At 36.8% G+C, this 16,275-nt stretch overlaps 1 protein-coding gene across 1 annotated transcript in view; it reads right to left on the bottom strand.

Annotated features, from left to right (window-relative positions):
• LOC125660005 (acid-sensing ion channel 2-like) overlaps positions 1–16,275 on the bottom strand; it is a 21,627-nt gene extending 5,352 nt beyond the window's left edge. The window contains exons 1-4 of the mRNA XM_056149653.1: positions 14,533–16,275; positions 13,809–13,853; positions 10,059–10,200; positions 3,898–4,438 (exon numbers count right to left, since the gene is read on the bottom strand). Of these exons, the coding sequence (XP_056005628.1) occupies positions 3,898–4,437 (540 nt within the window). The 5' untranslated portion in view covers position 4,438; positions 10,059–10,200; positions 13,809–13,853; positions 14,533–16,275. The remainder of the gene's footprint in view (positions 1–3,897; positions 4,439–10,058; positions 10,201–13,808; positions 13,854–14,532) is intronic.

The following is a 16,275-nucleotide window of genomic DNA, read 5'->3' as shown; positions in this document are numbered from 1 at the left end:
AGGTCTTCCAACAGTCTGTTGGAATTCCCATGGGCATGAATTGTGCTCCTGTTTTTATATTCATATCAAGCAGAATTTATTCAAAAACTTCTACGTGAGAAGAAAAAATCTCTTGCTGTGGCCTTCAATTCGACATTTAGATAGATCGACGACGTTTTATCTATTAACAATAATAACTTTCATTCATATGTCTATTCGATATATCCCTGTGAGAGCGGAATAAAAGGCACCGCAGAGTCGTCCACTTCTGCTTCATACTTGGATATTTTATTGAAAGTGGATATTAATCGCAAACTAACAACTTAATTTTATGACATACGGCATCATTTCAGCTTCTCCATCGTCAACTTCCCATATTTATGTAGCAATATTCCATGATCATCTGCATATGATGTTTTGTCTTTCAAGTGATGCTGTACCCAAGAGTTTGTATTGCGTATGATCGCTTTTTAAATCGAGGCAGGCTACTGACAAATAAGCTGATGTTACAGGAGTCTCAACAGTCTCGTCAATTTCTATGGTCGTTATAACGATCGAATTTACCAATACAACCTATCATTGGGTCAAATGCTGTCTGACGTGTTTCATACCGATTGTTAGACCATTCTTGACACACTGATTTTGACTACGGATAACTCCGTTTACCTTATCAAATTATAGGGTTCACGGCGGGTGTGTCCGGTCGACTGGGGATGCTTACTCCTCCTAGACACCGGATCCCATTTCTGGTGTGTCCAGGGGTCCGTGTTTGCCCAACTCTCTATTTTGTATTGCTTATAGGAGTTATGAGATTGGTCACTCTTCGTTATCTTCACCTTCATACAGTAATCAGGAATGTTTCTAAAGGTATTTCATTTCAATATAAATTGAAAGAAATCTAAATTTTTCAAAACTCGAAATTTCAAAACGACTTATTATCTCGTACGTACGACTTAGTATCTCGTTCGTACGACTTAGTATCTCGTACGTACGACATAACAAAAAATTATATCAATTGCCAGCAATACGTTTCCTTAATAAACAATACAAATTGATAAGGTTACCTGTTAATTTGATAAACGTAAGTATAATGCCGTTTGTAAAGTTTTGCATCTCATTCAAGAAATTTTCACTCATATAGAATACAATATAAGTTCGTACAGTAAACAAATCATACATGTGATTATAATATCTTTACTGATTTTCCACTATATAAATGTAAATCGATATATATGACATGTATTTTGCTGATTCAACGTAAAATGACTGAAAAAAGTGCGTCAGTTTGATGATACACAACTATTCGGGACATTTAGCAGATTCTTTCTATTTTATGGAAAGTTCTGATATGTTGCAAATGAAAACATGAATATCCCTTATGAAATAGAGTTGCATCACTAGCCTGGCTTCCTGACTAAAGGAAGTAGAGCCAGGTGGACGCGGAACACGCAGGGCCAGGGTACCAGGCTATTGCATTACGAGTCAATTGGTCCCTTATAAGAACCAGTTTACGGTAGCAAACGAGAGCAATCCTGGCGAGTACATGTAGGTCCTATGGATCCAGGTTTTAAAACATTGTACATGTATTTAGTTAAAGTTGTTTTTGATTGTTTATTTTACGTCCCGTAGAGAATTTTTCACTTATATTGAGACGTCACCAGTTGTAAGTGAAGTACCACTTTAGACCTATGTTTAGCACTTACGGCCGTAACAGTGAGGGTTCTTTAACGTTCCAACGCCTGCTGCGACACGGTACCTCCATTTTAAAGGTGAAATCCAAAAATGTGATTTTCACTTCTAAATTCCGGGCGTTTGGCGAAGAAGCAACGACTACCTTTGTTTACGTCTTCGATTTGACGCTGCCATGGCAGGCTTTAATGTTCGTATCGGTATTATAAAACAGTTAAGATATATCGGGAGATTTCTCTACCCAGAGTTATCGTTCCTTACTTTCATATATTCAAACGTCTCAAAATTAACAGTGTTATCCTCGTGTAAATCCACTTTTTTACGGTTTAGAAAACTACGAACTAGTTTATGAAATATCAGGAAAATGTAGGACAAACAACTTATTGTAGTTTTATTTCCCCATGACAATGTCTATCTACCTATATAGTGCAGTCAAACAATATCCGCGTTTCAATACAATCCACTGCTTCTTGTGTGACAGAAAGAATAATTGATATCTGCTTAACATTTGATTTATTTCGTACATTTTTGCAACTGCAGTCGAAACCCTTTTTTAGCTCACCTGAGCCAAAGGCTCAAGTGAGCTTTTCTGATCAAAATTTGTCGGTTGTCTGTCGTCGTCGTAAACTTTTCACATTTTCGACTTCTTCTTAAGAACCCCTGGGCCAATTTCAACCAAACTTGCCACAAAGCGTCATTGGGTGAAGGGCTTTTAAGTTTGTTCAAATAAAGGGCCATGTACCTTTCAAAGGGGAGAAAATCACAAAAATGCAAAAATAGGGTGGGGTCATTTAAAAATCTTCTTCTCAAGAACCACTGGACCAGAAAACCTGAAAACATGAAAGCTTCCTGACATAGTGCAAATTCAAGTTTGTTCAAATCATGGCCCCCGGGGGTTGGATGGGGCCACAATAGGGGATCAAAATTTTACATACAAATATATAGGAAAAGTCTTTAAAAATCCTCTTCTCAAGAACCACTGAGCCAGAAAAGCTGAAATTTACATGAAACCTTTCTAACATAATGCAGATTCAAGTTTGTTCAAATCATGCCACCCGGGGGTCGGATGGGACCACAATAGGGGATCAAAGTTTTACATACAAATATATAGGAAAAGTCTTTTAAAATCTTCTTCTCAAGAACCACTGAGCCAGAAAAGCTCAAGCATGAAACCTTTCTAACATAATGCAGATTCAAGTTTGTTCAAATCATGCCCCTCGGGGGTCGGATGAGGCCACAATAGGGGATCAAAGTTTTACATACAAATATATAGGATAAATCTTTAAAAATCTTCTCAAAAACCACTGAGCCGGAAAACCTGAAATTTACATGAAAGCTTCCTGACATAATGCCGATTCAAGTTTGTTCAAATCATGGCCCCCGGGGGTTGGATGGGGCCACAATAGGGGATCAAAGTTTTACATACAAATATATACAATGTAGGCAAAATCTTTAAAAATCTTCTTCTCAAGAACCACGGTGTCAGAAAAGCTGAGATTAACATGAAAGCTTTCTGACACAATATAGATTCAAGTGTGTTAAAATCATGGCCCCTTGGGGTATGATGGGGTCACAATAGGGGATCAAAGTTTTACAAACAAATATATGGGGAAAATCTTCTTCTCAAGAACCAGAAAAGCTGAAATTTACATGAAAGCTTTCTGACATATTTCAGATTTCAGTTTGTTAAAATCATGGCCCCTAGGGGTAGGATGGGGTCACAAGGGGGGGGGGGTCAAAGTTTTGCATACAAATATATAGGGAAAATCTTTAAATATGAGCCAAGGTGACTCAGGTGAGCGATGGGCCTCTTTTTTTTTTTTTTTTACCGTTTTACAATAATCTTGAAAAACCAAGATATGCTTGATCTGTATACTAAAATATCAGAGGAAAATAAACTATTTTGTTTTTGATTACACACGTCAGGAATATATTTTATATTGATGTTTCTGTATATCACAATGATTTTGTTTCATTATTGCGACTCACTTGTAATCCAGCACCCATACCACAACTCACTTGTAATCCAGCACCCATACCACAACTCACTTGTAATCCAGCACCCATACCACAACTCACTTGTAATCCAGCACCCATACCACAACTCACTTGTAATCCAGCACCCATACCACAACTCACTTGTAATCCAGCACCCATACCACAACTCACTTGTAATCCAGCACCCATACCACAACTCACTTGTAATCCAGCACCCATACCACAACTCACTTGTAATCCAGCACCCATATTTACTGCCGGTATATAGTTGGCTTGGTCCAGGTACACAAACATGGTCAGTCCTTCCTTGTTTCCAGTTATTCTACTGACAACTGGGGATTTCTGTGAGGGGCCGTTAAAAGAGAAGCACAACCCCCTGTCAGTTACTCGTTTTTCCATTAGGTGATAACATTTCTTGTGTGCAAACGTGCAATCAGATATCGTACTTCTTACTTCAAAACCAGTTCTATCTAGCCAAGAATCGTTTCTATGCTCGTGTAAGATGGAGTAATATGGATCGGATAAGTTGAGGTCAAAAGATCCTATCTGGCTTATATTAAAGTAATAATTATTGAAGACGTGGCGCTCCGGAAGCCGGGAAATGTTGATAGGGCTGATGTTACACAGGGTTATGGTGGGGAATTCCATCTCTGAGTGCATTTCTACCTTGATGTTGATAAGTTTCTCGTAGGAAAAATACGCCAGAGTAAATTCGACAAGAGTCGCTGTCAAGCAAGTAAACATCGTCAATGTCATAATGGCCCAAATCATCCTGAAATTGATAGGAACATAATCTTTATATGTAATATATATGTGTATAATATATATGTGTATAATATATATGGTTAGCTATATATTTTTGTGATTCAGTAGTGTCTATAAACGTTTGCTCTTTTGCTACAATACAAAAGATACAAGTATAAGTCATATTAATTTGAATTTAATTAAACAGTATTTTTTAATGAAAATTCATTATAGGATTGAACAGCAGGCACTGCCTATATAAGTCCTCTCCGTACATATAAGTCATATTGCTCCATACCAGGGGCGGATCCAGGATTTGTGATTACCGGGGGGGGGGGGGGGGGGGCAAAGCCCTGGTGGGAGCCCAGGGGGCGATGCCCCCGGAAGCTCCTGGATTTTGCAGATTTTATAGAGCTTGAAATATGTCTCCTATTTAATCATTTGTACTATTTCTATCATTTTGATAAGGTGAAATTAATAAAATGACGCAAATTTTAAGGGTTTTGGAAAAAAATTAAGTTCTCCCAATAAAGTAATTCAAGAAATCAAAAGATTTTGTCATTTATTTCTCCGGGAGTGGAAGAAATGTTTGCTTCTTTTATCGTTTAGTACATTTTTTTAAACAAGATACCACGATTTACCTTAAATCTGAAAATTTTAGGGGGGGGGGGGGGCGCAACCTGCATACTATCCTGGAAATGTACTTCAGATGAACATGAACATATTAATCTAGTAAATATAGAAAAATCTACACAAATAGAATAGTAGTATGATAAATATATCACATAGGCGATCGAGTATACTTATACTCAACTTCTCTCTCTCTCTCTCTCTCTCTCTCTCTCTCTCTCTCTCTCTCTCTCTCTCTCTCTCTCTCTCCCTCCATGCTTGCGTGTGTGTTATATCATTGAATCTTCACCACTGATTGGTGTTGAGTGTATTTTCCATGGCGGCTGTGGGTATCCAGTACAAGTTTGTACTCTGTATAAACAACAACAGCAGCCTAAATTATTATTATAGGCCAACTTTTCGTTAGACATACTATCCACACCGAAAACTTATCGTACTCTGGCTGCATGTAAACAAATATCTTCTGGTAACAAAAGAACACCAATGGCCTTCATTTTTGCAGTTAATAACTTTACACCGGAAGTTGGCGCTTATCAACGCGGTCCAAAACTTCAGATGAAATAGTAAAATAAATAGGGCCAAGAAAAGCTTACGTATACGCTATCAAAATATTTATCATGTTTAGTTTTAACAGGTTGTATTATATCCCTTATAAAGAAAACATGGTTTAGTTTCTTCGATGTTATGGAGAACACTATTCAAAATGTACATTATGTCAAATTGAAGGGATGGGGAAGGAGGTGCGTGTTAATTGGACGTATGATATATTCATTTCTGTTCAAGTCATGATGCAATTAATACTCAGAATATCAGAAGTAATCTGTGAAAAAAAGATCAACAGAAACCTAGAAATAAAATCACGATAAAGCATGAAAGGTGAAGATAACGAACAGTGATCAATCTCATAACTCCTATAAGGAATACAAGATAAAGAGTTGGGTAAACACGGACCCCTGGACATACCAGAGGTGGGATCAGGTGCCTAGGAGGAGTAAGCATTCTCTTGTCGAACGATCACAGCCACCGCGAACCCTTTATCTTTATCAGGCAAACAGAGCAATCCGTAGTCAAAATCAGTGTGCCAAGCTCGATTCAACAATCGGTATGAAACACGTCAGGCAGCATTTGACCCAATGATAAGTTATATTGGCAAACTAACATGTGATGATATGGATATAATCATAAATCAGGTACATAGCATCACTTTTCATAAGGGGGGGGGGGGGGGGGCAACTGGGGAAGAAATTGACTTGACAAAATTCTTGACAAGTAAAAAAAAAGTTAACACGAAACCTCACATGTACACCAAACTTAACACAGAACCTCACATGTACACTAAAGTTAACACGAAACCTCACATGTACATCAAAGCTAACACGGAACCTCACATGTACACCAAAGTTAACACGAAACCTCACATATACACACACGAAACATCAAATGTACATCAAAGCTAACACGGAACCTCACATGTACATCAAAGCTAACACGGAACATCACATGTACACCAAGCTAACACGGAACCTCACATGTACATCAAAGCTAACACGAAACCTCATATGTACACCAAAGTTAACACGGGACCTCACATCTACACCAAGCTAACACAAAACCTTACATGTACATCAAAGCTAAACCGTACACTCCCAACACAGCTTGAGCAAAATCGTTGTCTCATGTACTATTAACAAACAAATATATAAGGAACACTTATTGCATTGCAACTTTACCCATGAATGAAAGTCTTCTGTTTAGATATTCTGCAAACTCCATGCAGGGACGTGTTGTCCCTTAGTTCTATCCATATCTTATACAAAGACGTGTCATCAGATGGTGTCTTGGAAGGGTGTTTTACAGATCCTTCTGAGAAGTACGAGTCTGCCAACATATCACTCTTGACCTGTATCTCCATAACTAAGGAATGACCACTCAACTGATTGGGGTCAATGACAGATCACATATACTCATACTGTGTAAGGAGAATTTTAACATATCGGTTGATGCATTAACTTTATTTAGTTTGATGTGTATGATTTCTGCAATGTAAACAAGGGACAATGAAAATGGTCATTAATGAAAGGAATGACGCATTTTGTATCATTCTTAAAAATCAATGAAAACTATACAACATAAAACTGTGTGTACATTCTCATTAGGTGACGTTTGATCCATAGAAGTCAAACATACAAGAGACACAAAGCCACGCAGCTCAAGCATTGAAATAACATTGACTAACGAAATTCTAAAACTGGGATAAAAGTTTTGTATTTAGAGTGAACAATGGTTATGTTCATCATGGTTTCCTGGTGTATGTAAATATTTTTAAGACTCACTTTCGGTATCAATCAAGAGAACCCTATGACATCCTTAACTGCAATTTTCAATATTCGTAGTTTGCAACAACACAGATTGTGTGAAGAGTTTATTCAACGCCATATCTTCATATCAACTACACATCCTTATATCAATTATACATCCTCATATCAACTCCACATCCTCATATTAATTATACATTGTACATCCTCATATCAACTCCACATCCCCATATCAACTCCACATCCTCATATCAACTCTGCATTCTCATATCAAAGTTATTATCAAGGAGAGATTCATTGCTAGCTAACGATTGGTCATTCAGTATTAACTTTTGATACTTACAGTAAACGTATTTTCAAATAGAACATTTGGAGTATGGAACAGTGCATGCATGTACTCTAAAATGTATCAACTGTTGAACCATATGGAGATAAAACTACTATTGAATAATACCATCGGTAATTGACGTGAGGGGGGGGGGGGGGGGGGTCCTCGGCGACTATAGCCACCCAATACAGTACATGTATTATGTATATCACGCTAGATTTATATTCACTTATGAACAGTGTACATGTATCATATCATTTACATATCCAATGGTTTTTTCGTCGCTAAAAATTGTAACTGTTCAAGAATTTTTAGCACACTAAAACTGATGTATCCACTTCCATTTCCATAGTTTTTAATATCATTTTAGGGATCATCTTTAAAGTGGAAAATTAAGACTTACGGTAACCTTCGGCTATATGTATATGTCCTTCAAGCAAGGAACAGTGTTGTAAACATATGATAGCAAATTAAACTTATCAACATACCAAATATTAAGTATTTGACAAATATAAGGCCTATGTCAACAGATAAAAAGTGATGGTCCGGACAAAAATTTCCCCAAAATTCTATTATTTGATCTTTACATAAAAGGTCAAGGCCAAAGGCCATCAAAACATGGCACGCAACACATGTACAATGTCTTATCATGGTATACACATACCAAATATCAAAAGGCCTAGGTAAAAAGATAAAAATAGTATGGTCCAGATAACAAAAATGCCCCAAAAATTCAATTATCTAACCTTTATATAAAAGGTCAAAGTTGAAGGTCATAAAAATGGCATACGATACAATGTCTTGTGATATATCTACATACCAAATACCAAGGCCTATGTCAAAAGACAAAAAAAAAATCATGACCTGGACAAACTTTGTATCAGAAGAAGAATTCACACTAAAATAAAAAAAAATGTCCCCCTTTTGGGAAGGGAAGACATAATGATGTATATTTCCCCATGAACGTGCTGTAGTTGTAAACAATGCGCATGAGTTCAAAACTCCTTGATAAATACCGTACGTCTATCTTAACGGCTGGGAATTCCGACAGAAATAATGTAGTAGATAAAAACAATATACTTCATTTTTGAAAATACATAACACTTCACGCCGGCATATTTTTTCATGAAGCGCTAACATACATGTATATGTAGGTAGGCAAATAAAATGATATTTGTCCAAAATATAAATAAAAATTCACATTCTGGGGAGGATTACTCTGAATCATTGTGCGCCTCTCACCTTTTTATATACTTTACATCTTAAAATTATAGTGTAATACCCAAATGGTAACTCATTCCGATATTACATGTACCATAACACAGGTATAGCATTGTGCATATACAATGGATACTCTGATACATGTAACCCAGACACACAGGTTCCACGAAAAGTCGTCTGAATAAATTAAACGTCAGCGTAATGTAAGCAACCAATGCACTCATAACATTGATTTCAAACAAAATATCAGTGTATGCTGAAAAGATGAAAATAACGCACGAGGGCTGTTCGATAAGTAATGTGTATTGCACCACTGCGCGATGAATAGCTCTATTCAATATCTTTCCAACGCTATCTACACGAGTCTTCAGCGCCACATAGTTTTAAACTTATAGTCATTTCAATAGAGCCAGTCGTTGACCACTGTTGTAAAAATGGATGGGAAACGGATTGAGAATATTGAAGAAATTATCTAGAGCTAATATAAAAGTTCGCACAACACTCGGTCATTCGGTAATGCAAATTTTAACTGAATTGGGGGAAGTTTATGAGTCTGATAAGGTATCTTATAAGACAGTTCGTAGGTGGAGAAAGAAATTTCTGATTGGCACAGTCCGTCGAAGATGATACAAAATCGGGCCGACCTATGACTGTAACAGGCAAAAGTCTCAAAAGTCAGGGAAATACTAGTAATTGAAAGTGATGGCAGATACACGATTCGTGATATTGCCAGAGCTGTTGGCATATCGCTATCGCGGGTGCATTTCATTTTGAAGCGTATTTTGAAAGTACGAAAGATTTCTGCCAGATGGATACCGCATATATTGACAGATGACCATAAAACGGGTACGATTACAAACCGCTAAGCGGTTGCTGAAAATGTTTCCCAAACTCAATCAAAGACAATTTGCAAACATTGTTACTGGTGATGAAACATGGGTTCACTATTTCGAAGCAGTAAGAAAAATTGGAAACAAAATATGGCTAACTAAACACGGTAGAAGGCCTCTAGTTGCCAAAAGAACCATTAGCATAAAGAAGGTTCTTTATTGCATATTCTTCTCATATGATGGTATAGCCGTACAAATTCCGGTGCCGAAGGGCAAAAGTGTTATAGGTCGGTATCACCGAGATGTTATACTGAAAAAGCTCACCCTGTGTCAGGATTTAGGCATGTTCGTCTACTTCATGGTAATGCTCCATCTGAGCTGGTGAAGTAATGATTGAAGTCGGAGAAGGTTACTGTCTTTGCCACATCCACCATACTCTCCAGATCTAGCCCCGTGCGACTTTTTCCTTTTTATGAAATAAAACTTTGGTACAAAAAATATTTGAAATTATCGAAGGACCTACACACTATATTTGCATCGAACATAGTTTTTCTAACAACCTGTCGTGCCAGCTCAGTGGTAGAGCGTTCGCTTCGTATCCGGGAAGTCGTGAGTTTGAGCCCCGCTCGTGCCATGGTCGCGTCAAACCTAAGTTGTAACATAGGTACATGTAGTAATCATTCCTTCACCAAACGCTCGGCATTTAGAAATCAATATCAGTTCTTTCAGATATGACTATAAAAACGGAGATCCCGTGTCGTGACAGAACCTTCACTGTTATGGCCCTGAGAGCTAAGCATAGGTCTGTGTGATACTTCACCTTCAGCTCTAATCCGAAATTACTCCGACTCTCACCCCCGCTGTTGACATGTGCGGGGGAGAGTCAGAGCGGACTCCATATTGAAAAGTGGGAATTCAGCGACACCAGCTGGTGTCGCTGCTTTACCTACATGTACCTCTTACAACTTTATTTCGCGGATCTATCTTCCAAAACGTGAGGATTCAGTTATAGAATTTTATTCTACAAATAGATCATCGAGGTAAGTTATTGACAAAGAAGTTGATGAGGTAAGCTATTGACAAACAAGTTGATGGTACAGGGGTTTCAACTGTCTCGATTGAAGTCAGCATTTCGCAAAATCTATGGTCGTTATAACGATCTAGTTCGTCAATACAACCTATCATTGGGTCAAATGCTGTCTGACGTGTTTCATACCGATTGTTAAGCCGTTCTTGGCACACTGATTTTGACTGCGGATAACTCCGTTTACCTGATCAGGATATAGGGCTCACGGCGGGTGTGACCGGTCGACAGGGGATGCTTACTCCTCCTAGGCACCTGATCCCACCTCTGGTGTGTCCAGGGGTCCGTTTTTGCCCAACTATCTGTTTTGTATTGCTTGTAGGAGTTATGTGATTGATCACTGTTCGTTATCTTCGTCTTTCATCATGAATAATACGTTGCTATCGCCGTTTAAACGGCCCTAACACCGACAAATTAAACATAACTTGAATTAGGTCGCAGCCTCGCCATTCGAGTTCTTCGCGCATAAACACACAGAATTTCATCGTTTAAACGGTAGTAGCATCGTATTAATCATAATTTATTTGTAGAATATTCTTCCGATAACTGAATCCTCGCGTCTTGGAAGATAAAATTACAGGACCAAGGTGACTCTTATGACCTTCGTGGCCCATGGGCCTCTTGTATCTAAAGAAAACCCTCTTAGTACACGTTTCACACCTCGAACAAAGAATTTTTTGCGTTTACCTCATCACTTGATACACCAAAGTCCAAGCTTCATGGTTGGGTACATAACAGTGCCATTGTATTTATAATTATTAAAACCAATAATTACATATGTATCAATGATTGGTAACAATCAAGAAAGGACGTCGCGCTTTCTGAATACGGTGTTACAGTTATCAGAACTGGTATGGAACGTTGAATATTAAAACAAAAACAAATAAATTTGGGCGACCAATAGAAACAAAGAGATCAGACAACCTGATAGAGCAATATAAATTTATCCAAGATATATTTACTCTCTCTCTTTGAAGGGTACATGTATCTGTTATGCACCATCACTAACACTTCATGTAAAATTAAAACAATTCTTACCAACGAAATCGGCAACCACTACGCCAACATATTTAGAAATGGATGGACAACCCGTTACAGATACAAAAGAGATGGCCAATACTTTTAACGACTTCTTTTGCGGCATTGGACACAAATATGCAGAGAAATTTGACAGTTCATTGCCTGAAATTGAACAATTAATGCCTAGGGGGTCTTTTAGCATTCCAAATATTTCTATTAATTTTGTCAGAAATGAAATAAATGCTATGTCAAATTCGAAGGCTACGGGGTTAGATGCTATTTCTGTAAAGCTGTTGAAAATTAGCTCGGGTGTGATTGGTGAAATTTTAACATATCTGTTAAACATGTCTTTTAAAAGTGGTGTGGTTGCATCCGAATGGAAACAAGCTAGAGTTACCCCTCTTTTTAAATCTGGTGACAATTTTATGGTGAACAATTATCGACCCGTGTCAGTTTTAGCAATCGTGAGCAAAATTATAGAAAGGCATGTTTTTAACTCATTTTACGAGTATTTGGATAAAAACAATCTTTTAACGGAACATCAATCCGGTTTTAGACCAAAGCATTCTTGCGAAACAGCACTTCATAACATTAAGTAATATAGATAGTGGCAAATTAACAGGTGTTCTTTTTATTAATCTTAGTAAAGCCTTTGACACTGTAAACCACCAGGTATTGTTACACAAGCTTTCATCATTTGGTATTTGTCAAAATTCTTTTAAATGGTTTCAGTCTTATCTTAGCGGAAGATCACAATGTGTAAGATGGAAAGGTGTTTTGTCAGATGAAAAAGATGTTACAATAGGAGTGCCTCAGGGGTCCATATTGGGTCCATTGTTCTTCATTTTATTTGTTAACGATTATCCTAAATGCCTAAAGCATTCAAATGTCTCTATATATGCAGATGATACATCTCAGGATGTTTCACATCAATCTATTGATGTTATTGAGCAAAGGTTACATGATGATCTTTTAAACTCTATGAAATGGATGGAAAGTAATAAACTTACGATGAATTTAGCGAAAACACAATGTATGTTGATTGGCACTGCACAAAAACTCTCAAAGTGTAGAAAAATGTGTATCAAAGTAGGAGATATTGTTTTAGATACTGTTAAAACGGCCAAACTTCTTGGTGTACAAATAGATGAATGTCTGACCTGGTCTGTACACATTGATTCTTTATGCAAGAAACTTTCACAGAAAATAGGCATTTTACGTCGTCTGCAAACTTTTATGTCAAATGCAGCATTATTGAAAATTTATAACACTGTTATATTTCCTCATTTTAACTATTGTTGCACAGTTTGGTGCTCAGCCAAAAACAGGGTTTTTATTGACAGACTTTTTAAGTTACAGAAAATGGCAGCCAGAATTATATTGAAGGTGAAAGTAACTCAGACTTCTACAGCTGATATTTTTAGTGTTCTTAAATGGATGTCTGTTCATGATTATTTTGTATATAGAAAACTAGTGCTTGCTTTTAAGGTTCTTAATAACATGACACCAGAATATATGAACGTTTTTAGTTTTGTCAGCCAAGTTAGTTCCAGAACAACAAGAAGTAGCGATAGTGGCATTTTATATTTACCAAAAGTTCGAACTGAATATTATAAACGGTCTTTTAAGGTATCCTCCACAATTTTATGGAATCAGTTGCCCGAGTCTGTCAAAAGCTGTGGTTCTATTACATCTTTTAAATCAACATATTTGCAGCATTATTTCTCAAATAAGTGATATATAGATATAATGTATATGTTTATTTTCCCCCCCCCCCCCCCCCCCCCCCCCCCCCCCCAGTGATATCGTGTGTATTTCATGTATATTATATTACGTTATCTATTTTTCTTTTCTCTCATTTATCTGTCTGTGAATATGTTTTATACAGGACCACAATGTAAACTAGTCATTTGTACTAATTGTCCTATCCTGTCTAAATAAAAGAATTTATTATTATTATGTGTACTCACCATCTTGTTTTCGGGATTCTGTCACAAATTGATACATCCAGCAATCTATCATTTGAAACAAATTTAAAAAACACAGATACAGTTTTTGTAACTCTCTATCAGCATATCTGATCCGTTTTTGTTGGTCGCCCAAATAGTCTGTTTTCAAGATCATTTTCAGAAATGATATCTAGGAAACTCATGAAAGTATTTTCTATCATGCCCAATAATGTCCAAAAGAATAGTTTTAGTAAGTTCTTAACTTTAATCCATTTGAAAAAAACATGGCAAACACTCTTGAAACATGGATGAAGATACATGTATATTGAATGTGCACCAAAAAAAAAAAACAACCAAAAAAACAACAACACCCCAACTAATAATACTCACTGTGCACCCTCACCTGACTGTTGAATACAGGTAAACTCCCCTTGTGGGCACTAATTATCAAACCCAGCCAATACAAAATTGCATTAATCAAGATAGATGCTGATAATCTTGATTAAGATAAATGCTGATAATCTTGATTAAAGTATAAAAAATACGAAAGGGCTATAATAAATCAAGTAGAGACCACAAAGAGTTTTCATTGCTTTAGTGAAACATGTACCAAGTATGTTGTTAAACTTTCCTCTCGCCACTCGATTTGGTCCCTCGCTTCGCTCGACACTAAATCTCTTGGTACTCGAGAAAAGTTTACCAACATATGCTTGGTAGATATATTAATGTAACAAGTTAGAAATACCTGGTTTCTGTACTGTAAACAAGACACAATGGGAAAGAATGGCGCATTTTGTACAATCTTAAAAATCGATATGTATTTAAACAACACCCATGTTTTGTGTACATTTCAATGTCACTTCCATTATCATTTGACGTTATCAAGCAGTAAAATAGCATTGACTATTGGAAATTTGAAAGCAGATTTAATATTAAATATGCTTGTTATAGGTTTTTAAAATATGCAAAGAAATCGTTGCACTTTTAGTACAGTGTATGAAAAGGTGAAGATAACGAACTTGGGATCAGGTGCCTAGGAGTAAGCACCCCCTGTTGACCGGTCACACTGCCATGAGCCCTATATGTCGAAAGGGTAAACGGAGTATTCCTTAGTCAAAATCAGCGTGTAAAGAACGGCCTCAACTTGTATGAAACATGTCAGACAGCATTTTACCCAATGACAGATCGTATTAGTAAAGTAGATCGTTATAACGATCATGAAAATTCACCAGTATGTCTTTATCCTATAGGTATGGAACGGTTATGTTTAACAGATTAAGGTCCATTCTACAAGTATCATGGTGAAGGTGTTCTCTCTACAAGTATGTATCGCGGTGAAGGTGTTCTCTCAGGTGATATCAAATATACCTGTTTAAGACTTTTTTTTTTTTATACATGCGTGGATGATTTCGTTATATCGTACAAAACGAGTTGCAGAGGGTAGGTTTTTGACCTCGGCCCGGTCCTGTCAGCGCAACTCCGCGACCACTCAACAGAATTTCATGAAACTTTGTAGTTAATAAGAACTTACTGTGTACATGTGCGTATTCGCAGAAAATACATGTACTGATTCGATATTTTCCTGAGTTATGACGCTTTTGAACTTAAAATTTGGCCTCCATCAGTCCTGTTCTTATCAGCGCAACTCCTCTGAAACCGGTGAGTATAATTTCATGAAACTTTGTAGCATACTGTGTAGATGTGTAAATTTGCAGGAAATTCCGATTAATTTTTTTCTCTCTAGGAGTTACTGGTACCGTACAGGTATGCTCTTTTTGAAGTTTGGCCAAAATTAAATATATTTAAAAAGTTTGTCAGTGCAACTCCTCGGAAACTGCTGAACAGAATATCATGAAATTATGTGCTTACATGTAATAAGGGCACATTCACAAGAAATTCTGATTCAATTTTTTTCTGGGAATTATGGCCCTTTTGAACTTTGGTCAAAATATGTTATTTGGTATTCCCCTGAAATTACTGAACAGAATGTCATGTAACTTTGTATTTAACATGTACATGTGTATATGTGCATGCATTCTGATTCAATTTTTCTCTCTCTGGGAATTATGTCCCCTTTGATCCAAGATGACTATTTGGTGCAACTTGCGTGAACCCGGTTTTTAAGCCATGCGTAATTAGAATATTTCTGTTTTAATATTTTGTACATTTTACATTTCTAAACAATATCTCATATGACCTGAATGGTGACATGGGTGAAAATAGTGCATATAACACAGAGGCATAATTCGAATTTCCTGTTCACGAAATCACACTGTATTTACAGAGATACTGGTACTACAATATGCACTTTTCCAGTAAAATTTAGGAAATATTCCCAAAGAAACATATCCGGTACATGTATATCAGAAAGTTGTATATCAACTTCTTATTAAAAAAAACTCACTTTATTTCAAATCCATTGAAATCCATCTTATCGATCCAAATTAGGCCCAGCTTATACAGTTCTATACCACAACTGAAAGTTTTC

This window comes from Ostrea edulis, chromosome 9 (assembly GCF_947568905.1).
Source record: "Ostrea edulis chromosome 9, xbOstEdul1.1, whole genome shotgun sequence".
NCBI classification, from domain to species: Eukaryota; Metazoa; Mollusca; class Bivalvia; order Ostreida; family Ostreidae; genus Ostrea; species Ostrea edulis.
The sequence above is the reverse complement of the archived record's forward strand: the minus strand, read 5'-3'. Positions and strand labels throughout refer to the sequence as shown.